At 40.3% G+C, this 27,830-nt stretch overlaps 1 protein-coding gene across 4 annotated transcripts; it reads left to right on the plus strand.

Moving 5' to 3' along the window:
* Window positions 1–194: 194 nt before the first annotated feature.
* LOC104593240 (putative potassium transporter 12) lies at window positions 195–26,818 on the plus strand. Of its 4 annotated transcripts, XM_010253008.3 has the most exons (10): window positions 206–596; window positions 671–923; window positions 9,183–9,411; window positions 9,553–9,801; window positions 22,751–22,801; window positions 23,247–23,507; window positions 24,725–24,777; window positions 24,901–25,015; window positions 25,156–25,410; window positions 25,548–26,818. In XM_010253008.3, the coding sequence occupies exons 2-10, from the start codon at window positions 696–698 to the stop codon at window positions 26,594–26,596; spliced, it is 2,490 nt and encodes an 829-aa protein (XP_010251310.1). In that variant the 5' UTR covers window positions 206–596; window positions 671–695; the 3' UTR covers window positions 26,597–26,818. The 4 variants fall into 4 exon arrangements, with proteins under 4 accessions (XP_010251309.1, XP_010251311.1, XP_010251310.1 ...); XM_010253007.3 differs by having other exon boundaries at window positions 195–923; XM_010253009.3 differs by having other exon boundaries at window positions 195–923; window positions 25,186–25,410.
* The last annotated feature ends 1,012 nt before the right edge of the window (window positions 26,819–27,830 follow it).

Genomic DNA, 27,830 nt, shown 5'->3' on the forward strand with positions numbered 1-27,830 from the left:
TGGTCCCATCACCGTATAGTGTTCCGTTAAGGGTACCAGAATTTTCACGTCTTATTCGTGGAAATTCCAGATTGGTTAACAGGCTAACCATCGTGGCATATTATGTCAAATGAACTCGTCTGGATTGAGGGTGTTTTGGTAAATTAAACCTAACCTCAGCTGCAAAGTTGCATTTGAGTTCTTCTCCCACAGATGTCCAAAGACTTGGTAACGTTTCCAGCCATGGAGGAATGCAGGAAGAAGAATCAAACCTGGTCCCTATGATTTATTGCCTCTCGGACATGTTCCTGTAGCTTGTGTATTTTGATGCGTATTTTGAGAATACGAGCGGGAACCACAGGAAAAATCTTAGCTTTTGACCCTTTTAATCTGAAATTCCGAAGAAAACAGAGCAAAAAAGAGGGACTTGTTATGGATTCCTGTTCATATGGATGCGTATCTGCAACTGGGCACTGGTTGGTCCTCGAAGAGATGAATAGAAACTTCAAAAAGATGAAAGCTCTCTGATTCGTGCCTACGTGACCTGCAGGAAAAAAATACAGAAGATGGATGCTAATTTTCTTCCCGGTGACTTCCCGGACAAGTATCTCTAACAGGTTTTTAATGATCAAAACTCAAAAGTATTGAGAGAATCCGAGATTTTTTTTTATTTTTTATTTTTTGTTCATAGTTGCTGAAGCAGCCAAAAAAAGAGAATGGAAGGAGGAATTGAAGAGAGTGTTAGGTTGCTCAGTTCGGAGTCCAGATGGGTTGACGGAAGCGAAGTGGATTCAGAGTCACCTCCACTGTCCTTGCACGAAGAGGAAATCAGTAGGGAAGGGTATGGGTCTATTAGGAGAAGGCTTGTGAAGAAGCCCCAGAGACTGGATTCTTTTGACGTCGAAGCAATGGGCATATCTAATTCTCATGACCACCACTCGAAGGTAGAACCTTTAGTTCGTTTTTTTTTCATATATTTTTCTTTACGATTCTCACCTTTTGGTGTTGGATTTATCTTTACCATCTTTTCAATATACCATCAAGTTGATTTTAAAGTTTCTGTATTTATTTGGCTCTTTTGAATCTGATACGCTGATTCATGCTAAGAAACACACGAACTAGTATGGAAGAAAAACAGAGAACTCTGCTGATTGAAGTAATAATAGTGCTTTTAACTTTCCACATTCTTTTCTTTCTACAATGCCGGACTTTGACTCTTCGAGGTGTGCGTTTTATCCTGAACTTGAAACTTTACTTAAATGATGTTCAAAAAATGGCTTATAACATCTAGTTACTCCAAATAGGTGTTTCTCCATGAATCATAAGAGGCTTAGAGCAGTATCGAAAATCGTGGAAAGTCTAGAATAATCCTTGGAATTCGTACTTTGTAACGGGCTATCCAATTCAAGCAAGGCATGGTCTGCCTCTTGCTTGCACCGCATATCAATTTAGGAAAACCTCTGGAAGCATGGGATCTAATCAAATATAGGAGGTTGTCAAAAGTCCAAGTTTAGAAATATCTAAAACGAATCTGGAAGTGCATATGGTTCAGAAATTAGATGTTGTTCATTGACCTTGAATCTAAATTAAGCTACATAGAATATTGAGTTGTGAGGATGTCCCTTAAAACAGATAAATCTCTTTTCAGTAATTTCACAAAGATAAAGCTTTTCCACCATTGACAAATGCCACCTTCTCCCATTTTTTCTATTAAGAAGATGCAAATCTTTTACCCCTCCACATTCTAGAAATGAAAGGGAGTAAAAACCCTATGTGAAGTTGAAATCTCAAAGTTAATCTGAAAACAAGATTAGACACATTATACTTCCATGCTACAACCACACAATATGGCCTTCCAATGTCAAAAACTAAATGAGCGATATGATGGTCCTTGCACAGTGTTTGCTTGACCACTTAAATAACCAAGAGATCAATAAAGTTGGTCCATTTTCTTTCATGAATGTTAGTATTTTCCCCAACCAATCCCATACCTGTTGCACTCTTTGGACAAGTTAAGCCCTTTGATGAGTTCATGGGATGCTACCTTTTTCCCTTGGTATAAATTGTTGTAGGACTACTTATTATTTTTGAATAATTTTTTTATGCATGACAAAATTTTACTGAAAAGGTTAAGTGAAGAAATACAGAAGGGCTAATCTCCAAAGAAAAAACAAATCAGATGAGGAAAACAAAAGGTAAAAGCAGAAAATAATGTTAATGCAGAAGATCATTTCCTAGATTTCTTCTGAAACAATATAAGAGTCCCCATATTGTGTTTCTTTTCTGGTACAGATGCTGTTTATTTATTTATTAAATTGATTATTGGGGCCTTCATTTCTTGGGCCCTCTTCCTTCCCTGGGGTTACAACTTTTAGAGGTTTTAAATGTTGTTCTTATTGCTTCATCTTTTAATGAAAATTATTATTTGACAATGAAAAAAAGGACTTTGCATGTTGCCAATGCAGAAGTTTCTGGTCAGTAAGTACATGGTTTGGACTACGGGTTGAGACCTCCACTGGTAGAGAATTCTTGCCATGGTGAATGCTGTCATGCCTACACACATATATTTGTGGTTGAATGAATGGGATGGTTTTTGGTCTAAGGTCTATGGCTGTCGTTGTTACCATTTATAAGACTTATGGTCCATCTTTGTTATTGATAGGCCATTTATATGATGTACTGGAAATGCATTTTCTAGCAAAGACATCACTTTCTAAGAGAATGTCTCAGTTACATTTCGCCTATGCTGGACAGAACTGATAAGTGTTCAACACACATTGGCCTGCTTAGTATGATAAAATTCATGAATTATGTTTCTCTTGTCTTTTCAGGTTTCAATTACGTAAAATTTATGCAGTACCAGTTTCAATCTGTTATGCAATTACATTTTTTCTTATTTCCATGTTTGTTATTCATTAAGGATGTTTTTTTTATATGCATAAATTAAATGTTGTCATTTAACATCTAAAGTGAAGTGCCTATACCTGCTTGTTTGAAAGTTAAAGAAATATTAGAAAACTTTGCTAAAGCTTCAGGCGAATGCCCAAGCTTTAGCAAATCTGCCTCGTCTTTTTCTCAAGATATCCCTCCTAGGCTTTAGAAGATTTTATCTAGAATGATGAGAATTCCTAGGGAGAAAAAAATCTGATTCCTACCTTGGGGCTCTGATTCAAAATGGCCGAGTTTCTAAGAAAATTTTCAGTGACCTTAGAGAAAGAATAAATAATAAATTGGCGGGTTGGAAAAAGAGAACCCTCTCCTTCGCAGGCAGAATCACTCTCCTAAATTCGACTATCAGTTCAATGCCTCAGTTCATCATGAGATCTTTCAAGATCCCGGATAATGTGATTAAGGATATAAATAAAAGTCAGAATTTCCTGTGGTCAAAGAATAATGGTAAAAAACCATTCCATTTGATGAGTTGGGATAATGTGTGTCTACCCAAGAGATGGGGTGGGCTTGGCCTTAAGAACCTATTCTGGGTTAATGAAGCTTGCCTTGCAAAGCTTGGATGGAAAATTTTTAAAGAAAAGCAAAACATTTGGGTGAAAGTTGTGACCCATAAGTATATAAGGAATGAAAATCTATGGAATGCCCTTACAAAAAGAGGGATTTCTTGGGCTCGGAGAGGAATTCTTAACTCTAGTCCTCTTCTCAAGAGAGGGATTGGATGGAATATTGGCAATGGTAAAAATATCTACTTCTGGAAAGATAAATGGATTGACTCGGGAGCCATTGAGGATTTAGTTAATAGAGATCCCTCTAGTGTTTGATAGTGAGATGCGAGTTTTGGATTTCATTGACCATGAAAGAAAAGTGTGGAAGGAAGACAAGATTCATAGAACTGTTCCAAATCATGTTTGAAATAACATTAGGCCCATCTGGAATAGGGGGTGTGTTTAGAGATGTGGAAGGAAAAATCCTATCTCTGTATTCTGGCCCAATAGGTGTGGGGGACTCGCTTAGAGCTGAAGTTTTGGCGCTCCTCCAGGGGCTCAGATGGGCCAAGCAATTGGGTTTCCAACAGTTGGAAGTGGAGGGGGATTCAAAATTAGTAGTAGGATGGCTGCAATCAAACAGTTTGGGAACGTGGTTCCTTAGACAACAGGTAAGGGAATTATTGAGCCTCACAAGGGAGCTGGATGCAAAAGTGTATTGGTCTAGGAGGTCAGCAAATGGTTTAGCTGACTACCTAGCAAAACAGGGGGTGAATCAGGAGTTTTTGTTGTGCAGTGTTGTAAGATTTTTGTTATTCAGGGGTCACCTTTTACTTTGGAAGGTGACAGTTGTTTCTTATGGTTTTATCTAATGAAAGTTACCGTTTCCTATAAAAAAAAAAGGCCCATCTTAATCCCTTCGGATTCTAGCGGAGATAACCTAATATGGAGGTTTGACTCAAAAGGGAATTTCACCATTAAATCTGCTTATAAAGAAGTTAGTACTATGTCGAGAGGACTGGGGGGCACCAATTTGATACTTAGTAAGATTTGGGGAATTAAGGTACCCCAAAGTTAAAAACTTTCCTGTTTCTGGTTTTTAATAACCATCTAGCTACTAAAGCCCTGCTCATCTCTAGGAGGATTCCCATTGATGGCTCTTGTTGCTTCTGTGGTGAAAAAGAGAATAGTGAACACATCTTTCTTAAATGCTCCTTTGCAAAACAAGTCTGGAGTACCATTGAGCCTCGTGTAGTTGATCAGAGCTTTGGAGGCTCTTCAATCCAGGATTGGTGGTCAAATCTTCACAATAGAGATAAATTGCTTTATGAGAAATACAGCTCTTCATTCCATGGTATCTCTAGAAAAGTAGAAATGATAAAGTTTTTAACAATAGGTCTGTCCCCCCTTCGAGTATCATTGATAGAGCCCTTATCTCTTATAGGGATTCTTGTTTGGGACTGCATACCAGTAACAAACCAATGGGCTCAAAATCTTGGAGAACCATCATTTGGAAATTGCCAAGAGAGGATACTATTAAAATAAATTTTGATGCCTTGAGAAAAGAGGATGGGGCCTGCTCCTTTGCTTGTATAGCCAGAAACCATTGTGGGGAATATTGGATGTTAAAGTGTCCTTTGTTGGGTTCACAACGATTAATGTTGCTGAAGCTTGGGCTGCTTGGGAAGCCCATAATATGGCTCAAAATTTCAAAATTTTCCCATCTGTTTTGAAGGTGACACGCTCGTAGTGATTTCGTGCCTAAAGAAGCGGATTGGTTGGCTGAAAAGATGGATTGTGGTGTCTTGTACGTTCATTCCTACAGGGAAGTGAACCAAGCTGTGGATTGGTTGGAGCATCAAGCTCTATCATCTTTTGACCCTTTTCCTTTTGTATTTCTTCTCTCCCTAGGGATTTGTTCTTTATCTGCAGAGACAATTCATGGGGCCGAGCTACCCTCCGTCTTGTGTAAAGTGCCTATTTGTCACGGGGGTAGTCGTTGGGACCCCGTGCGGCACTTGAATGTGACGAGTAAGCCTAAGAAACAAGCAACAACACAAGAAAAGGCAACAAAGATGGCACACGAATTAGAAAAAGGCTACTTGTATTGCATTAATGGATGGCAAGCATAAGCACACAGTTCAGTGTCGAGGAGATCTCATGCTTAACCTTTACATGCTCATGACTCACTCGACTACCTACCTACCCTCAAAGAGTACGTTAAGCTTTTGGGGGAGTGACAATAGGAAACATCAAAAGGACGAAAAATCATACTAAGTAATTACAATAACGCCATTGGCGGTCCCCCTTACAAAATACATGCAAAGCCCACCCATGACACACATGTTGATACCATGAAGGCACGCGGTTGGCACTCTGATGGCTCATTGTAGGTGCTTGATGGTGCGACGAAGGAGTCACCTGTGACATTCTCCCCCACTCAATTCGATCTACGTCCTCGGAGATCGGCTTCGGTTGGTTCCTTAGAGTCACTGTTGCGGAAGGAAGGTTCTTCTGTTGCTCCCCGAACCGGCTGTCGTCCAAGGCCGAGGTGTATATTTTGGTGGCATGGTTGGGTTGGCTCATTCTGTTGGGGTTTCCTATGGCTAAGTCCTTTCCTGGCAGCCTCAAGGTATGTTAGTGGCTGGTTCAGTTTGGCTAAGGGGTAGGCTTGGGCCAGGTAAGGATCAAAATGGTGTTTTGGATTATTAAGGTGTGGGTTCCCATGAATTTTTCCCCAAGGGTAACTCACAGGGCTACTACGGGAACTAGCCTTAGGGATGATGTGAATATGGTCCCTAGATGGCTTGGGTGGCACTCGCTCTCCCCGATGGTTGTGGTAGTAGATGTGGGCAAGGTTTGACACGGCCTTGGGTCTTCTTCTGTTGGGCCCACCAATTGCGGGCGCTTGCGGCTTCTGCTGCGAAGTCGACTTCTGCTGATGTGGTTGGTGTTGAAGCTGATGCTGATGCTGATGTTGACTTGGGCGTTGGCATTGGCGTTGGCGCTGGAAATGGAACTGTCTTGGGGGTGACTTCTTCCTGGTGACGACTTCCCAACCAGTTCCAGTGTTGATGTGAGGTACTTGACAGGGGTTCTTCCTTGTTGATGCAGTGCTGTCTTCATGGTTGCTGGTTTCTTGGTACAACTGCAAGGCTGAAAGCTGCTTCCCAAGTATCTACAAGGCTGATGAGACAGGAACCATGCAAGGGGAGTGTTCGTCCAGAATAAGCAAACTGTTGATGTGTGGCATAAGTGCTGCTTCCGCCTGCGTGAGGAACTTCACTCCAAGAACAACCTAAAAATCATCCAAGGGAACCACAGATAGATTGATGGGTCCTTTCCATGGTCCAACTCGGAGTTCTACTCCATGGGCCGTGCCCTCTACTGCTTTGGCCCTGGAGTTGACAGCCTTGACCCACCCAGTTTGTTTGGTGGTGGTCAAGCCGAGTCGCTTTGCCTCCGCAAGCGAAATGAAGTTGTGGGTGGCCTCAGTGTCCACCAAGGCTTGGGTCGGCCTCCCGCCGAGGGTGATGTCTACATAATTCAGCCCCTTGTGGGCTTTGGTGGGCCGCTTGGATGTGGCCTCTTTCTTGACCATGGCGTTGATGAGTTGGAGGGCCCCTACTCTTGGCGCCGCTGTGGGTTTCTCCTCATCGCTCTCTTCACTATCGCTGAGTTTGGCGATGAGGGCAGTTATTTTCTTTCGGGTTGGACAGTCACTCATCCAATGCTTCTCGTTGCAAAGGTAACAAGGCGCAGGAGGAGGTCTCCTAGTGGATTGGTGGCCCTGATAGCTTGGGCCTCCTTGTGGCTTCTTCCTGTGTTGGTAATTGTAGGGCTTGTCCGCGGGCACTGGCTTCTCCTTTGTAGAGGTTGATTGTTGATCTCCCCCACTCAAACTCATGGTACGTGGGCTGGATAGTTTTTGCACATCTTCCTTAGGTGTTCTCAAATTAACAAGCTACTCAGCTACGACCATGGCGGTGGCGAGGTCCTCAACCCCGCGTCGCTGGAGTTCGAGCTCGGCCCATGGCTTGAGACCGTCCATAAAATTGAACAGAAGATCCTTGTCTGACATGTCAGTGATCTCCAGCATCAAGGCCGAAAACTCCTTGACATAGTCATGTAGTGATTCTTGATGTCTGAGATTCTTCATTCTTCGGCACGCCAGGTACTCCACATTTTCTGGGTAGAACTACCGCTTGATCTCACGCTTGAATCCAACCCAGGTGTTGATGGTGCGGGTTCCACGTTCAATGTCTTGGCAACACCTACGCCACCATAACATTGCGATATCAGTCAAATACATAGCAGCTGTACGTACCTGAGTTTGGTTGTCAATGATGCCAGTGGCGGAGAAATATTGCTCCAATTGCCACAAGAAGTTGTCAAGCTCCCTAGCATCCCGAGCACCCGAGTAAGGTGTTGGCTCTCGGATCTTGATGTTCATGGAAGCTAGGGTGGAGGGAATGCTAGGTGCGTTGGCCACTGCCCTCTTTAGGAGAGTCATCTCATCTCTCATCTCATCCAATTGCGCTTGAAATCTGTCTAGCAAGCCCTGTAGGCTGCTTTGGGAAGGCCCAACTCCCGAATTCTGTATGGTGGTGTGCATGTCTCTGAAGGCGCCATTGAAACGTCCTTCTAGTTCCACCACTGCATTCTCAACCGTCTCTAGGTTGAGGTGGAGTTCATCAACCCGATCTCGGGTTTCTCCCACTGTCACCTCGCAACGTAGGAGGCGCATGTCCACGGTAGCTAGTTGGTTGACTGATTTGTCGTGCTTGCTAGCTTTAGTTGTACGGCCCTTTGGGGCTTGTGTCTTGGTAGGTTCATCAGTGTCGTGGGCTTGAAGCCGCCCATGTGGTGTGTCATCGGCAATGCCACGGTTGCTCTTCATTGTGTTGATGTAGGGACGAAGACAAGGTCCAGAATGTGTGTAGGAGCTCCTGCTCTGATACCAACTATCACGGGGGTAGTCGTTGGGACCCCGTGCGGCACTCAAGTGCGACGAGTAAGCCTAAGAAACAAGCAACAACACAAGAAAAGGCAACAAAGATGGCACACGAATTAGAAAAAGGCTACTTGTATTGCATTAATGGATGGCAAGCATAAGCACACAGTTCAGTGTCGAGGGGATCTCATGCTTAACCTTTACATGCTCATGACTCACTCGACTACCTACCTCCCCTCAAAGAGTACGTTAAGCTTTTGGGGGAGTGACAATAGGAAACATCAAAAGGATGAAAAATTATACTATGTAATTACAATAACGCCATTGGCGGTCCCCCTTACAAAATACATGCAAAGCCCACCCATGACACACATGTTGACACCATGAAGGCACGCGGTTGGCACTCTGATGGCTCATTGTAGGTGCTTGATGGCGCGACGAAGGAGTCACCTGTGACATATTGGCAATCAGGTATGCCCAGGTCATAATGCCTCATCTCTCCTGGATTTGGAACTGCCACATTTTCTTTAGATGTGTAATATTACAAGAAAAAGGAAAAAAATGAAGTAGAAAATGCTTAGCATGAGGTTTCACTGATTTGTGCTGAATGTGACAAATAAATGCATATTCTTTTTTGGTTTCACTGTATAAATTGGAATCAACAGAATACTGAAAACTCTATCATCTGCAATTAATATTGGAAAGACCTTCTCTTCCACTAACACTCCATCTCAAATACATCAGTCATACAAAAAGAGTTAATTTTTGCGGAGAACTCTCCACTCATGCAAAATTTACATTCCATGACTCAGGATTTGTCCATTTGGCCCACACTTGCAATGGCATTCCAAACACTTGGTGTAGTATATGGTGACTTGGGCACAAGTCCTTTATATGTCTTCAGTGATGTTTTCAGCAAGGTGCCTATAAAGTCTGATGCTGATGTCTTGGGAGCTTTGTCGCTAGTGATGTACACTATTGCTCTCCTTCCTCTTGCAAAATATGTTTTTATAGTTCTCAAAGCCAATGATAATGGGGAAGGTACAATTTTTTTAACTTGATTTAGATCTTACCCTTGTATTAATGACCTTTATGTTTTTATAAACAACGAAAGAATAAAGAAAAGAACATGTTAGAACATATCTTTGTCAATCAACAGATGACTGCAGACTGTTATTGCAGGAGGCACATTTGCACTATATTCATTGATTTGTAGGTATGCAAATGTTAGTTTGCTTCCAAACAGGCAGCAGGCCGATGAACGTATCTCTAGTTTTAAGCTTAAACTGCCTACTCCGGAGTTGGAAAGGGCATTAAATATAAAGGAGGGCTTGGAAAGAAGATCTTCCTTGAAGACCCTTCTACTGCTTTTGGTTCTGATGGGAACTTCTATGATAATAGGGGATGGTATCCTAACCCCAGCAATGTCAGGTACATTTGGTGCTTCTTTATATTTTTTAGCATTTTATGCAATGTTGATATTGTACATTTTTCTACTAAGAACATAAACTTTAAGTTTCATAAACCACAAGAGACATGATGTCTTACCTGTTAAGTTCAAATTCACATGATTTCTTACCTGTTAAGTTCAAATTTACATGTAGAAATGCTACCCCACATGTCAATTGTGCTGCTAACATCACATGTATTTTTCTGGTTTTGTTTACAACTCAACTCAACACTAAGCCTTGGCCCAACACTATGGGATTTGGCTACATGGACCCTATTCCGCAATTCTACTCTGTAAATTACATTCTCCTTGTGCTTTACCAAGTGATGCTGCTAATATCACATGCATTTTGTTGTTTCAACATCCAGAATGCATGTGCAAGAGCAATGTTTGTCATTTTTCATTTGACATGCAAAAGATGAGCCAGTAATAGCTTCTTTTGAGAGCACCAAAGGCAACTATTCTAGGGATAAAACTTTGATAGCTGTAAAAAAGATGTCTAATGGTCAGGAAAAGCTAAAAGGCAGTATGTTGTGTGCTATCACTTTTACAAATGCTTAGGATACTGCCACTGATTCAATGATGAGGATCAAGGAACAGATCAACAACAAGTATGATGAAAATTAGTTTACTAGATTCAAAAGTTCAAGCCTACAGTTGAAGAGATGTTATCATCACCCTTTATGTGCATATGGTATTGATAGTGATGTAATAATCTGGATAAGGAATAAATCAACAACATGTATGATGAAAACCAGTCCAACGGGCCCAAAATCCAAGCCTGCAGTTGAAGAGATGCATGCACTGCCCCTTTCAAGAGCTTTGCCATGCCTGTAAGATATTTGTTATGGGATTTTTTTGATAGATAAAAGCAGTGGTTTTATTTATTTATATTCCTTACTACCTAAAGAAACTGGATAACAGGGGATAAGATAAACAGCCAGCCTTGGCTAAAACAAAGAAAATAAAAAACTTTACAGATTGGTTTCTGGCCCTGGATAGTCCCTATTACAAAGATCTCCCTAGTCACCTTGCAGTCCTAGGGACCTACCTGAACAATCTGTTCAGAATTTCCTAGTGCCTATGACTGTCTAAGGATCTATATGTGGGCATCAGAAAGTGACTCACTTCATGGCTGAGTTATTGGAGTCGCCACCCATCATGGTAGAGAAAAGGGAGTGATAGGACTCCCAGTGTTCAAATTAAATGGTTTTTGATTTATGGTGACTCTGTCATCAGGATAAGGCAATCCAGGTAGTTGGGGAGGAGAGAGGGAAGGTGTTAGGCACCGCTCTCCCCTGTCAATGTGAATGCCATTCCCCAAGAGTGTGGCAGACCCCTCGGTGCAACAAAAGACTCACTTCCTGTGGGTACAAACCGAGTCCGAGAAGTCTCTTGGACTCTGGAGAGCTTCCTAAATGTGTGAAAACAAGTATATTCGATATGCAATCATCAGATTCTTCTTACATTGTTAATTCTTTTATTTTCTCCCTTTATATATATATTTATTTTATTTTATTTGGACAGGTCTAGCACCAAACTATTTGGCCTACTACTTCCTATAGACACTAAGTTCTACTGGGGATTCGGTTTGGTCACAGAACCACCCATGGATTCACGCTTCCTTGTTCACAGCCTAGGTTTCGGACTAGAATCCAATGAATGGGGCATTACTGAGATTCTCCTTCTTCATGCTTTTCTTTGGAACCAGCCATTACTTCGAGAAGGTCCAAGTTAGATTGGTTCTGAACAGATGTAAGCCTGGACCAGGGAATGCAAGGGTCTGAAGCTAAAATGGTCTGAGGCAAGGATGCGAGGGGTGGATTGTAGTCATTTGAGTCCAGTCCCTTCAGGTCGAAATCCAATGAATGGGGTGATACTAGGGTTCCACTCTTCACACCTTTTTCGGAATCGGTTCCTACGTTGGAGGGAAAATGGGCATCGTTGCCTACGACAATCTCCCTCTTATCCTTCTGTTTCGAGCTTCCACTGTTGCAATGGGGGAAAAAAGAAGCTAACAATAACAATAATGCAAGAAACTGCAAGGGGAAAAAGTCTACTTTTGCATTTGGTGGATTTGTTTGGAGTTCCAGAGGGTGGCAACTGCACAGCCTAGGGGGTTCCCACGCGCTGAATTTAATTTATGAGAAAAAGGGGGTGATGAGAATGGTTTTCTTCTTCAAACACTCGAGCTCCTCTGCGTTTGGAACGATTTGGAAGCATTTGCTTGTCTCTGCGTTTGATGGGTTCGTTTGGGGGTTCCAAAAGGCGACAATTGCACATCCTGTGGCGCTTCTCCCACGCCTTTGAGTTCTGTGTTGGATTCGGGCAGAGGGAGGGTCTTGATTCTTTGCAACCTCGAGCCTAGAACGATCTGGGGTGACTATACTGGAAGAACTCACTATGTATTCAAATGATTTGGAGGCAGCCCAACTGAAGAACTCAGAAGGAAACCCTCGTGCATGCCAAGGATTTTGAGGAGTCTTTCAGCCCTTGGAAACCAAGCCCTGAAGCCATTGGCCTTGGAACTTTCAGTACTTGGGGGAGCGGTGACTAGGAGTTGTCGTGGAGAGCTAGTGGCAAGAAATGTAAAGGTTTGGGTTTGGAGGAAAACGATTTAGAGTCGCCAGAATCCGCCTATGGCGGCCTCTCCTCTTGCTGGCGAGCTTTGGTTTTATTCCCTGTTTGAGTAAGGAAGGTGGAGGGAAGATGAAGGACTTGAAGCCAAGTACCTCCCTTCTGACCCTTTTTGGTAAAAAAAAAGAAACTAAAAAAAAGAAAATAAAATGTGGGAGGAAGCCAGATAGGAGGGGAACTTGGGTGATGTGGCAAGAATGTTAAGTGAGAGGCTGGGCCCGTTTCCCTAGGCTGATTCGATGCCTTGGGTCCCCCACCAACCCCTATTTATAGTGCTCAAGTTGGGGTAGTTTAGGTATTTTTGGTGTTTGTGGGGGGGGGGGCAAAATGGTCCAAAAGATGTGAATTTCAAGGTATTTTAGGTACCGGGAAGGAGGGTATTTTGAAGGCGTTCAAGGGTAAAATGGTCCAAATGAGGTAAACTTAGGGGTATTTTGGGAAGGATGATGGGTGTTTTGGGTATTTTGAGGGTTTTAGGGGTAAAATGGTCTAAACACGGTAGATTTGGGGGTATTCTAGGAAGGATGAAGGGTGAGGGGTGTTTTGGACATTTTGAGGTTCTTGAGGGGGGGGGTCCAACATAAGTTGTAACAAGGGAATATTCTGATCCAAAAGTAAGCAACTTTTGGGTGGCCATAATTTACTCAGGAATGACTACTGTGTTGATGTTATATCACAAGAGAGTTGTGCAAACAAATGACAACTTGTTGAATAAAATCTCACTTGGTTTGAAGGCTAGGGATGGAGTTTTTAGGTGAAATTTGGTAGGGTAGGGTTTTTGAGGGTCCCAGATTTGTTGGCGGGGTCAAATGGGTCTAAAGAGATCTGCATCTAGGGGATTTATGTGATCATGGTTCTTAAACAATGAAAAGGGCTGAAAAGGAATCTTGCTTCGATCAAGGGGCAAATGATGGAGCATTGAGATGAAATTTGACAGGCAAGGGTTTTAGGGTACCTGGAGTCTTTAGGGGGTGCTGGATTAGTCATGTGAAGTGTCTAAAGGGGGGCTTGCAATTTAAGGAGATTAGTATCCACTTTTTGGGTGTTGACATTATATATCAATGATATTTTGCCTTTTGCCTCACATCCAACCAATAAGTACTTGGCAGTCTCCTTCAACAATTAAATCTGTCCATCCTTGCATCTTTACCAACCTCAAACCTTGGATAAGTGCTAGCAATTCAGCCTTTAAGGAGTTGCCTTGCCCAATTGGTCTTGAAATCTTGAGTAGAATGCCTTTATTTTTTAATAGTTAACAGGTATCATTTCATTAATATAAACAAGGATGTACAATGAGGAACAAACCGGGTATGAATACCCATAAAAAGCAGTCAATACAAATGATCCCAAAATAATTGCTCCCTAAAAATCCCTTTCCTTGTTAAGGAATCTGTCAACCCATTAGCATCCCTTGAGTAGAATGTTGCTGTTGTTGTCTCTCACAACTCCACCTAATCCTGAAACCCCCGGGTTGCCTAAGCTACAACCATCAAAGTTTAATTTTAAAGTGCCTACTTCAGGGGCTATTCATTCTTCTTGTCTTTTCTGATTCTGACTTGAAAGACATCCACTGTTTGCCATCCCATTAGGTATTTTCTTATAACCTTAAATTCATCACAAGTCAAAGCCCAGGTAGTTATTTGTTTTAACCATAGAGACCAACCAGAGAGTAATCATCTAATTCTTTGTTTTCAAACATCTTGGCATTCTTGATTCTTCTCACCCCAAATTTTTTGCCTCTTTGTGCGTCAAGACGTTAACTTTGTAGAGAAGAGGTCTATGACATTCATTATGGTTGTTAGAATGCTCGAGTCAGGGGTATTTTGGTCATTCTGGTGTATCTTATTGAAAGTGAAATGTCTATTGTATCTGAGTTTAAGTTATGTGTCCCATCTTCTATGAGGGACAAAATTGTCTTTCTTGTAACTCAAGTTTTTCATGAATAAAAGTCAAGTGGGTCGGCTAGGAGAGGTACTTTTGTACATCCTCTCTTCTAGTCTGGCCGAATACTTTTCTCCTCTCCTTCTTCTTCTTTCTCTTTTCTTTCTTCTTTCTTCTTCTCTACTTTGACCTAGAAACAACTAGGGTTTATTCACATGGTATCAGAGCATTAAGGTCTGGTGTTCGTTTTTTTTTTTCTTGCTGCTGTCTTCTTCCTGGGTTCGCTGCCAGCTTCACAGTAGGTTTCTTCATCCTACAGCTGATCTGATTGAAGACTCGATAAAGGGCTGAAAAGGAGTTGTCGTTTTGAGGGCCTGGAGGTGAGAATGCCTCTGGCCGGTGCTGTGGTGGTTGTTGAAGTGGTATACTAGACCCTTTATTCAGTGTACGAAGAGGTTTGGTCGTATACAGGTATGGACACTGCTGTCGTGTGTTCAGAAATGGACTGTGAATGCTGATTTTTTTTGTTTGCATCGAAAGTTAGTTGTTGTGGTGCTGGGTGAAACTGATACACATATGAATCATGTTTTTTTTTTTGTGTTTTCTTGCTCACATGTGTGCTGAAAGAAGAGTGGTAGACTGTTGATGTCAACGACAGCAGTGGTGTGGTGTTGATTGTGTTGTGGTGGCTGGCATATCTATGTTTTTAAATGCTTAAAAGTGAACCCCTAGATCTTGTGTGTAATCAGTTCTGCAGTTTGCAGAACAAGTGTTCGATGAAATGACTGAGTAATTTCAGTAGTGGTGTGTTGGTGGTAAATGGTCCTGCAGTGTGCAGTCCAAGTGTTTGATGTGTTGACTGAATGATTTCAGCTTTAGAGTGTAGTGTGTAATGTGCAGTTGAAGAAAGTGGGTTGGTGGTATTGTAAGTGAGATAAGTCTTGTGACAAGTGTGAGATTGTGGTGTATATTCAGAGGAGACATAATTGAGATGGCTTCAACTGTAGTTGGGAATGACAACAAAACAGGCATCATGCTCTCTTCAGATTACCTAAGTGTTCAAATGACATCCATCAAGTTGAATGGTGAGAACTATATACCATGGGCAAAATCTGTGGAGGTGTTCTTGAAGGCCAAGAGGAAAGTAAAACATGTGAGGGAAGAGAAACCTTCCTCTGATTCTCCTGGGTTCAGTGATTGGGAACAAGATGATGCACAGATAATGACATGGCTTTGGAACAGCATGGAACCAAAGATTAGTGTGAACTTCATGTTCCTAGATACAACCAAAGAGATCTGGGATCATGCTAAAAAGTTGTACTCTGGACAAGACAACACAACTAGGGTATATCAGTTATACCAAGAGTACTTCAATTTGAAGCAAGAAAGTCAAAGCTTAGAAGAGTATTATGCAAATTTGAGAAACATCCGCAATGAGCTAAATGTGTATCACCCTCTCACATCAGATGTCCAGATCCAACAACAGCAACGCGAACAACTTGATGTGACTAGGTTTCTTGTGGGCTTGAAGACTGAGTATGAGCCTGTCAGAGCACAGATATTGGGGGGATCAGCTCTCCCCTCACTTGAAGAAGTTTTTGCCCGTCTTAAGAGGACATCCATTGAGCCAGTGGAACATTCTTCCTTCTCTGATAGATCTGGTTTGGTAGTGACTAAAGGGAGTAGTCGTGGAAGTAGAAGTGGTGGTGGCAGCAGTGGCCCTCAAAGCAACCGTGGTGGACACATGTTTAACCGGGCCAGTGGCCGGACTGGAGGCCGTGGAAAAGGAAGGGGTAATGCTCAGAGAAAATGTACACATTGTGGCTTAGAGGGGCACACAGTTAATTTCTGCTATGATTTGCGTGGTCCACCCAACACTTGGGCTAACCATGTTACATCTAAAAGTAGTAGCACAATTACTGAAAGCCAGCAAACTGCACCAACCCCCTCCACACCCACTTGTGCTTCCGGGCAGGAAATGGTGAGTGTACCACGGGCAATATATGAGCAGTTCCTTCAAACATCTCAGCAGAACACAACTACACTTGCCCATTCAGGTATGACTTGTTTAGCTTCCAAAGCCTTACCCTGGATCATTGATTATGGCGCCTCGGACCATATGTCTGGGACTCCTGATGTATTTTCTTCCCTTTCTCGCACCTCCACATCTCAGACAGTTACACTTGCTAATGGTTCTACATCTCCTATTTGTGGTGTTGGTGATGTTGATCTCTCCTCATTGTCTTTAGCGTCTGTTTTATATGTTCCTAAGTTCCCTTTTAACCTTATGTCTGTTAGTAGATTAACCAAGTCCCTTAATTGTTCTGTAACCTTCTATCCTTCTTCTTGTGTGTTTCGGGATCTCAAGATGGGGACGAAGATTGGTGGAGGGCATGAAGCTGGTGGTTTGTATTACCTTGATGGTGGTGGCCCTTCAATGGCTTTTCAGTCGTCTCTTACTCCTCTCCAATGGCACTGCAGACTTGGTCATCCCTCTCTCAAGGCTTTGAAGCTGCTAATTCCTTCCTTGAGTCATCTTTCATCATTAGATTGTGAGTCATGTCAGTTGGGAAAACATCATCGAGTCTCATTTAGTCCAAGAATTGATAGTCGTGTCTCAAGTCCTTTTGCTTTAGTTCATTCTGATGTATGGGGTCCTGTTAAAGTGGTGTCATACAATGGGTTTAAGTATTTTGTAATCTTTGTTGATGACTTTTCAAGGATGACATGGATCTATCTTAAGAAAGACCGTAGTGAATTGTTCTCTATTTTTCAGAAATTTCATGCTGAAATACGCACTCAGTTTGGTGTTAATATGAAAATACTTCGCTCCGATAATGCCAAAGAATACATCTCCTCATCATTTCAGCAATACCTAGAACATCATGGAATAATTCATCAAACTTCTTGTGCCTACACCCCACAACAAAATGGTGTAGCTAAACGGAAAAATAGACATCTTCTTGAAACTGCTCGGTCCTTGATGATCAATATGCATGTCCCAAAGCACTTTTGGAGTGATGCTGTTCTTACATCCTGTTTTTTGATAAATCGGATGCCCATGTCAATCCTTGGAAGTCAATCCCCTTTCTCCGTGTTGTTCCCCACTTTGTCTCCCTTTCCTCTCACCCCAAGAGTCTTTGGTTGTGTTTGTTTTGTTCAGCACTTGGGGCCTGGAGTAGACAAGCTAGATGCTCGGGCTACGAAGTGTATTTTTCTTGGCTACTCAAGGACTTAGAAAGGGTACAAGTGTTATAACCCTAAGTTTCATAAATCGTTTGTGTGCCCGAATGTCACCTTCTTTGAATCAGTTCATTTTTTCTCCAATGCCGGGGTCTCTTCTTCTCCCTCTGTGGTTCCTCTTCCTGTTCCAGTTGTGGACCCCCTTCCCGTAGCTCCCACTCCTACTGCAGATGCACATCATATGCTGGTTACTACAGTGAGGCTGCCAATTACTCAAGTGTATACTCGCAGAAGTGCTTCGGCTCCTCCTCCACTTCAGCACCCGTCGACAGATCCTGCTACTGCTCCTTCTCCCTCAGATCTTCATCTCCCTATTGCTTTGCAGAAAGGTAAACGTACTTGTACTTCTCATCCCATTTTAGACTATGTTTCCACTGCTCATCTTTCTACTTCCCATTGCAAGTTTATATCATTACTCTCTTCGGTTCCCATTCCCAAGACTGTACAGGAAGCCCTTTCCTCTCCAGGGTGGCGGCAAGCCATGGAAGAAGAACTCTCTACTCTACAACATAATCATATGTGGGAACTCACCATCCTTCCTCCTGGTAAGCACACTGTTGGGTGTAAATGGGTCTATACAGTGAAGCATCATTCTGATGGCAGTGTGGAACGATTGAAGGCACGGTTAGTGGCCAAGGGCTATTCTCAGTTATATGGTGTGGACTATATGGAGACATTCTTTCCTGTGGCTAAAATTGGTTCAGTTCGGGTGTTGATCTCATTGGCTACTATGTATGATTGGCCTCTTCTACAACTTGACATAAAAAATGCCTTCCCACATGGTGATTTTGTTGAGGAGGTGTATATGGAGCAACCACTAGGGTTTGTTGCTCAGGGGGAGACTGGTAAGGTGTGCAGGCTCAAAAAGGCAATCTATGGACTGAAACAATCTCCTCGTGCATGGTTCGGCAGGTTTAGTGAAGTGGTGAAGGCCTTTGGGATGAAACAATGTCAGGTTGATCATTCCGTGTTTAGCTATAACTCGAAAGATGGAAAAATCTTGCTAGTCGTGTATGTGGATGATATTGTCATAACTGGAAGTGACAGTAATGGAATTGACGGGGTGAAAAAATTCTTACAGGACCACTTCAATACGAAAGATCTGGGGAAGCTAAAGTATTTCTTAGGAGTAGAAGTTGCGAGGTCAAAACAGGGGATCAACCTATGTCAGAGGAAATATGTTCTTGATCTACTTGAAGAAACAGGGTTGTTAGGTGCTAAACCAGCAGAGACTCCTATGAAACTCAATGCCAAGTTAAGTGTGGATGCAGGTGATGAGTTTGATGATCCTGGAAGATACAGAAGGTTGGTGGGAAAGTTGAACTACCTGACCATTACCCGACCAGATATATCATTTGCTGTGAGTGTGGTGAGTTAGTTTATGCAATATCCCCGGGTTCCTCACTGGGAAGTTGTTATGAGAATTGTTAGGTACCTAAAGGGTGCTCTAGGTCGTGGTTTGTTATACCAAAAAGGAGGACCTCTTGAGATAGTAGGATACACAGATGCTGATTGGGCTGGCTCTATATCAGACAGGAGGTCAACCACAGGGTATTGTACCTTCCTGGGTGGCAATCTTGTAACTTGGAAGAGCAAGAAGCAAACAATGGTGGCAAGAAGTAGTGCGGAAGCAGAGTACAGGGCTATTGCCTATACCACATGTGAACTAGTATGGCTGAAGAACCTACTATAGGAGATGGGTTCTCAATTGACAAACCCATGAAACTATACTGTGATAACCAAGCTGCTGTTCACATCTCATCCAATCCTGTCTTCCATGAAAGAACTAAACATATTGAGGTGGATTGTCACTTTGTGAGAGAGAAAGTGATAAGTGGGGTAATAACTACATCTCTTGTGAGCTCAGGAAATCAGTGGGCAGATATCTTCACAAAAGGATTGTCTCGGGGAAGAATAGATTACATTTGTAACAAGCTGGGACTATATGATATATACTCTCCAGCTTGAGGGGGAGTGTTAGAATGCTCGAGTCAGGGGTATTTTGGTCATTCTGGTGTATCTTATTGAAAGTGAAATGTCTATTGTATCTGAGTTTAAGTTATGTGTCCCATCTTCTATGAGGGACAAAATTGTCTTTCTTGTAACTCAAGTTTTTCATGAATAAAAGTCTAGTGGGTCGGCTAGGAGAGGTACTTTTGTACATCCTCTCTTCTAGTCTGGCCGAATACTTCTCTCCTTCTTCTTCTTCTTTCTCTTTTCTTTCTTCTTTCTTCTTCTCTACTTTGACCTAGAAACAACTAGGGTTTGTTCACAATGGGCATAGCACTTCTTTCTTGGATTTTTTTTTTTAAATTTTATATTTTTTAGAATATCTTGGAGAACTTCTTGGATGGGCTTGCCTTACAGCTTGTAGAATCTTCCCACGGTTCCCATTTGCTAGATTTTACAAGTTCTAATTTGTTTACTTGGCTTATTCTAGAAATTAGGAGATCTTTGTGTCGAAGTTTTCATTTTTTTTTTGGGTATTACATAGAACAAATTAGTGGTGACAGAGTAGGGTGCACATGAGGCCCACTTTCTATGAGTTTGATCCTGTACCTCCTTTTTTGATGTGATACGAGTGACCATATCAGCTACTGGATCATCAGCTGGTTTTTGATTTTATTAGAAATGCAAGTTTTTTTTTTTAATAAGTGGTCCCTGTTTCTTTCTCAATTTGAAAAGATAAATGCATTCTGTATATCATGTTTGACCAATTCCTTTTCTCTATATAGATGGGTATAAAGTGTGGCACATGATATGATGGAATTTGGAATTAAAGAGTTTTATTTGATGCTTGTAGACTTCTTGTGTATTGCTGATTGAATTCATGATACAATGCAGACTCTCATGTTTATTGTTTGTGCCAATTCTATCCTAGAGTTGATTATTATTTCTAAGGGTTTAACCCTTGAGTGTTAAGCCAATTCTTGAGTCTCAAATGTAGACTTAAAGTTCCCTGACACACATAAAGTGATGCTTCCAAAAGCTCAAATACTTCCCCCATCTAAATCCACACTGTAGGAATCTTTTGCCCAAAAAACAACCTTGATTTTCTAAAGTTATTCTCTTAAACTTGTCATATATTTTTTAGGGTGAAGGAAGCATGCATGTTGCTGTCAATTGTGCATGTTTACATGTTGGTGAGGCTTGGGATTTTGATATTGTTGAAAATACCATCCTGTGGAAATAGGATATTTTATAAATGAATTGAGATTTGTAAATTTTGAGAAATTGAGGATAGATTTGGAAAACTTATAAATTTTAAATATACCTTCAGGCCATCTTTTGTAAGAAAAGAAAAAGCAAAATTGAGGATCCATAGCACAGGGAACTCAAGAACATCCACTTATGAGTTATGACATGAAGAAATTATTTTGTCATATGTATATCTATTATCTATAACAAACCATTCCCTGATTAGGCTTTCTTTCGGAGGGATTTGGCCATATCCATAATTTGTAAGAGATAATTGATTGACTGTATACATCTTTTACTAATGAGTACAACATAAACATGGTTGACGTACAACCTTAATCAGCTACATAATGTAAATATGTGTATGTATAATGTATGTATACAAAACAATTATTTTTTCCTGTTGAAGGAAAAAGCATGTCTAAATATCCACCAAATATTCCAAGGTGCAAATATTGTCTTATGAATTATCCCAATCTAGTTAAAATTTTAATTCAGAGACACTATTTGATTTCTTTTATAAAATAATGAAATTAATAACTTTAAACTATTACATTTTTTCCCAATTATTTTTTCCCGAAATGGTTAATTTATTATTTAGGGGTGAGCAAAAAAAAAACCGAATCGACCAAAACTGAACTGAAAAATTGGTTAAGCGAACCAATCGGTTCGGTTTGGTGTTTTCAAAAAACCGAAGGTACCAGTTCCGTTTCGGTTAACCAATATAGAAAACCGGCAGTTAGCCGAACCGACCGGTATACATATATTTCTATATATTTTCTATATATTTGTGCATATTATATTTTTTATATATTATAAATTAATAAATATGCATTATATATAAATATATATTTATAATATATGATATATTTTTTATTATTTAAAATGTAATATTTTATATATTTAGAATTTTTTATTATATATTTATATATATCTTTATAATTTATATTGTAAAAAATAAAAAACCGAAAAATTGACGGTTAACTGAACCGGTCAACCGGTTAACCGATAGGTTTCGGTTACCGGTTTTCCAAAAACCGGTACTACCGGTTCGGTTACAAAAAGTGCCCCACGGTTCGGTTAACCGAACCGTGAGCACCCCTATTATTATTATTATTAAGAAATTAATTGGCTTTTCCAATTAATTTTCTATGATATATTATTAATGGCTTACCTAACTTTTCTGTAACGCCGGTTTGCAGTTTCTTTTTCTTTTACAAAATTGGGTTAGTTCTCTATAACTTAATTATTTGTAAATAAAGACAACGGTTACTTGTTAAGATTAATTATTCCAATAATTAATTTATCAAGATAAGCATCTTCACAGCATTTTGAATATATGAAGATGTTGAGATAAATAATAGTGGAAAAGACAAAAGAGGGAGATAGCAGTATGTATACCTTAGAAGCTAATTTTATAAACAAATTTATGGATTTGATGATGATTATAACAAAAACAATTTTTTAGTTTAGAATTACTATATATAATCAAATTGTAAAAAAAGATTAATGACATATTCAGCTGTAAGAAATTGTACTTGGGAAAAACATGTCATGTTGGAAGTAAAATCCAGCCTACTGGCCTATTATGCTGATGAAAATTCTTTAAAATAAGAGTCTGATCACCAAGGAAGCAAGTTATATTGGAATAAATCCTGTCCAAAGGATGGAACTAGCCACATAAATTCATTTGTTCCATTGCTGTTACAGACCCCAAACCATAAAAAACCGACTTCCACAAAATCTAACTGACATAATTTTTGTTGAAACAACAAACTAACAGAGGGCAGATAAATCAAAAGAAAATTCTTACAACAAAATAAATAATCCTTCTAAATTTGTCTTACTTCTCATAATAGTTTAAGTAGGTCATACCATGGTTGGGTTGCATCAGTTTTATTAACATTGTTGCAAGATAACTTGCTTAGGATCTTGCTAATACATCTTGTTTTGTTCGTTTTTATGTCACAGTAATGTCTGCTGTCAGTGGCCTGCAAGGTGAAATTCCGGGAGTTGATACAAGTGGGTAAATTTATTCTAGAAAGTTGACTCTTAAGAGTTAATTTTATGGAACTTGTAGCTTTTGGCCTTGAATTTTTCAAATTAATCTTTTCTTTTCACTTTTCTCAATGAAATATAGCATGAGTAATGGTGAACCCTTCCTATCTACTATAAAATGTTGCACATTTCTGTTGATAAATTGACTTATTTTAAAAAGTCAAGGCAATTACACTATCCTAGCTTTTTGATCAATCACTTTCTTCTGGAGGGTCTATGTAGATGCATTTTTCCATGAGAAAATTCCACAATTAAACGGGTAGTACTATCTAATTGATACAATTTTGGTCATTCACCATCAATTTGATTTCTATTGTAACATGTTGTGTCTGAGAAGCCAAGGGTTATGAGCTAGTGGTAGTGAGATACAAAACTGAATTTTGACTGATTTGAGTTGTATTACTTACAGATTCTGTGGTTATCCTTTCTATTGTGATCCTTGTGGGATTGTTCAGCATACAGAGGTTTGGGACTAGCAAAGTAGGTTTCATGTTTGCACCTGCACTGGCTTTGTGGTTCTTCTGTCTGGGATCTATTGGAATGTACAACCTATTTAAGCATGATATCACAGTTCTAAAGGCAATCAATCCAGCTTATATTTATTACTTTTTCAAGAGGAACAGTGCAAAGGCATGGTCAGCTCTTGGTGGCTGTGTTTTGTGTATTACTGGTATGTCTCACTTTATATAGCTACTCAAATACTTTATATGCTTGTTTCTTTGAAAATATCCCATTGAACTGGTTTCTGATTTTATCTTCCTATCCTTCTCTATTTGGTATAGTCAACATGTTATGGTTGTGCCTTGAATTATTTGTTGTGGCTCACTCCATGAACCCGCCGAATTAAGTAGAGAAAAACCTGAAGGCAAAATTTCATAGTGGTTTGTGGTGGAAGCACAGGGCTTGGAATGGACCCGATCCATATTCAGTTTATGGTTCAAACCGAATACGAAGAGTTATGTGGGGGGGGGGTGTCTCTCTTGTATACTTGGTCTTTGCCTTGTGAGAGAAGAGCGAGACTTTGGGTGTATTTGGAGTTTACTTGTTTAGGGTTTCCTGTGAATGAGGTTGTGAATGCACAGCTCTGTATTCCTCTCCAATTCTCCATTACAGATTACATCATGGATTTTTGCTCCTCCTTCGCCTGTGGACATAGGCTATAAGCCAAACCACGTAAATCTGTGTGTCCTCTTTGTGTGCTTCTTTTTATCTCTGTTTTTCTTTCGTTTTTGGGTGCCATTTGAATCTGCATTTTTGGGTTTTGCGCAACACAACATTTGAATGATATTTTATTTTTTATCTAGTTCCTTGCACTTACTGCTCCCAGTTCTTCATTTTAATTACTTTGTTATATTTGCAAATCTCTCCTCCATAGCTTTCTGTTTCATCTTATTTAATAAAACCTTAAATAATTAAAATTGTTTTAATTTTCAATAAACTGTTTAGAGTTTCTTTCTTCTCACGTTAAAGAACATAGCAATTCCAATCAAGTTGATTCTGGTAAAATATTCTTCTCTGTGAGACCTACTAAATGGTGCTTCCAACTTCCCCATGTTTGCAGTGTGTGTAAAGCTGCTTCTGGTGTATTATAATGGCCATCTTCTTAAAGACTATGTTTAAGAACAAGATTCATCTTGATAGATACTATAATTATTCTTAGTGAATCAAGAAACAGTATCTCCTTTCCAACTACCTTTTCCAAAAGGAATGCACGTGTCTTCCCTAGGGCATAAGTTTGTCAAAGCTATCAGTACCATTACATGTATAAAGGACTGGAATTATCATCTTTATATAATCATAGAAACATAATATCATATATAGCATCACCACATCATGGAATACTTATCACTTCTCAATATACATTTGCTTGTTTGGATGTGGTTGCAGGATCTGAAGCAATGTTTGCTGATCTTGGTCATTTCTCTGTTTTATCTATACAGGTATCTGTGTACTTCTCAGTTATTAATAAATGACCTGTTTGGTATCATTATTTCATGGAACCCACAGACTTCAATGATGATACCTTCTTATCTTGTAATTTCAAATATCTTTGGTGCTTACAGATTGCTTTCTCCTTTGTGGTGTTTCCCTGCCTTATGTTGGCCTACATGGGCCAAGCTGCATATCTAATAAGATACCCTTCTTCCGCAGAACGGATATTCTATGACTCTGTGCCAGGTATGCACTGTAAGAAATTGTCACAACTCAAGTTTATTCAGCTTGGTTCTAAATGCCTTCAGATAAACTCTCTTGGAAAATGCATGTCATGTGTTCATTTACATTAACCATTCTAATATCTAAATGTCGTAAATGAACAGAAGCTCTTTTCTGGCCTGTTTTTGTCATAGCCACACTTGCTGCCATGATTGCCAGTCAAGCCATGATTTCTGCTACATTTTCATGTATCAAACAATCTATGGCCCTTGGTTGCTGCCCGAGGATGAAGATAGTTCACACCTCTAGGAAGTTCATGGGTCAGATCTACATTCCCGTCATCAATTGGTTCTTGATGATCATGTGCATAATAGTTGTTGCCACTTTCAGGAGTACCACTGATATAGCAAATGCATATGGTTAAGTATTCTTAATGCCAAGTTTGTGAAATCCTCCATTTCAGTTCATTCTTTGTTACTTTTAGTGTAAGCAGGAAAATGGTATGTTTAATAATATCCAGAATGATCTGTACTGATGCAAATTGGTTTCTTGCTAGGCATTGCGGAGGTAGGTGTCATGATGGTAAGCACAACTTTAGTGACACTTGTGATGCTTCTTATATGGCAGACCAACTTGTTTCTGGCCTTGTGTTTCCCACTTGTCTTTGGGACAGTGGAGCTCATCTACTTGTCTTCAGTTCTAACAAAGATCAAGGAGGGAGGTTGGTTGCCACTTGCATTTGCTTCTTGCTTTCTCTGTATTATGTATACCTGGAGCTACGGGAGTGTATTGAAGTACCAGAGTGAGGTTAGGGAAAAGATCTCCATGGATTTCTTACTAGAATTGGGGTCTACACTAGGGACCGTCAGAGTCCCAGGGATTGGATTGCTGTACAACGAGCTGGTCCAAGGCATTCCCTCCATTTTCGGCCAGTTCCTGCTCACCCTTCCAGCAATTCATTCTACACTTGTGTTTGTCTGCATCAAGTACATTCCTGTCCCGGTAGTACCTCAAGAGGAAAGGTTTCTATTCAGAAGGGTGTGCCCAAAGGACTATCATATGTTCCGATGCATCGCCCGTTATGGGTATAAAGATATAAGGAAGGAAGATCATAATGCCTTTGAGCAGCTTTTGGTTGAGAGCCTTGAGAAGTTTTTGAGAAGAGAGGCCCAGGAGATGGCATTGGAGAATAGCATAGCTGATATGGAGCTTGATAGTATTTCAGTGAGGTCAAGGGACTCCGATTTCCCGGTTGATGGGGTTGAGGAACTTCAGATTCCACTGATGCATGATCAGAGAATGGAAGAGGCAAGCACTTCCACTTTAGAAGAACCTGTGACCATTTTGCCATCAAGTGTCATGTCATCGGATGAAGACCCAAGTCTAGAGTATGAGCTTTCAGCCCTTCGGGAGGCCATTAATTCAGGATTTACGTATCTTCTTGCACATGGAGATGTCAGGGCACGGAAGGATTCTTGGTTCATCAAGAAGCTGGTGATAAACTATTTCTATTCTTTCCTAAGGAGGAATTGTAGAGCGGGAGCAGCAAATATGAGTGTTCCCCACATGAATATAATGGAAGTCAGTATGACATATATGGTGTGACCCACAGCCCATGTTTAGTAACTAAACACTAGAAGTATCAGCCTCTTAGAAATAATGTTGTATTACGTTTATATCCATCCATTGCATCATTAGTTAACTGGATCCACATCAAAAGGATCACTTTCTGTGCTCCATGCTTTACAGTTTACACATGTGATATGGAGGACAGCTTGTTGTAAGATAGACTATTGCAGTTACCAAACTACACAGTTTTCTTCTCTCTGTCTATGTGCATCTCATTTGTTCTCCACTTCTCTTTTCTGTATATATCTTGTAGCCTGAGAGCTGAGAGGGAAAAAATAACTTTGAAACGATCCTTTTTATTGATTTATTCTTCTGGTCAATTAATCACCAATATGAATAAGGAATTGCCCAAGATGTGGATAAACCAATGTTTTGGAAACTGATTGAGAAACCGCTTTTCCCTCTGGGTGGTGGGTGAGCCGTTCAATCTTCAATCATCTGGGCCAAATGGATTATTAACCTGTGACATCATTAGTTATATAATAAAAGCAGTAAAAAACATAAAAATAAATAAGATGAAAAATACAGAAACTACAAAAAAATCCAGAGAAATTTGGACATGTAACATTATGTATTCAGTAACAAGTGTAAAAAATAAGAATTATTGTAATGACAGAAATAGTTAAAAATACAGAAAATGCAAACAAACTAAAGCACTTAGGGCATGGTTGGGAGTGCTTATTTTTAACTTAAGCATTCCCAAACATGGCGTTAGAAGGTTTCCATCATAATGATGGGTTGATCAGTCCAAGTGACTAGGTCAACAACTTGTTGAGACTTGAAAAGCTTAGTACAAACCAGTCCAGTGCAACAGTTGACATTAGGGTCACCAGGGTGCAAGTGGGATGGGCTGAGCCTCGTTTAAGGTTAATCCAGACTCAATCCTACAAATTGGGCTTAAGGCCCAAGCCCCGGCTAAGCCTAAGGTCATGACCAATCTGTCCAACCTGGCCCAGCCCAAATTAACATTTGGCATTCTTAGATTGGCACGTATGAATTGCACCCCATTTGGTTTGTGGGAATAAGGGTCTGGAATGGTAATTCTGATTCCAATTATTTGGTTGGGGGAGTCAGAATCCCATTTTCTTCCTAGTGGAATGGTATTCCCCCATTTGAGTAGGGATGCACCAATACAGTGTAGATATGATCTGATTTGATTTAATTTTTAAAAAGTTAAGAAATTATCTAAAGAAAAAGAAAATATAACAAT

This window comes from Nelumbo nucifera, chromosome 3 (assembly GCF_055504915.1).
Source record: "Nelumbo nucifera cultivar China Antique chromosome 3, China Antique-T2T, whole genome shotgun sequence".
NCBI classification, from domain to species: Eukaryota; Viridiplantae; Streptophyta; class Magnoliopsida; order Proteales; family Nelumbonaceae; genus Nelumbo; species Nelumbo nucifera.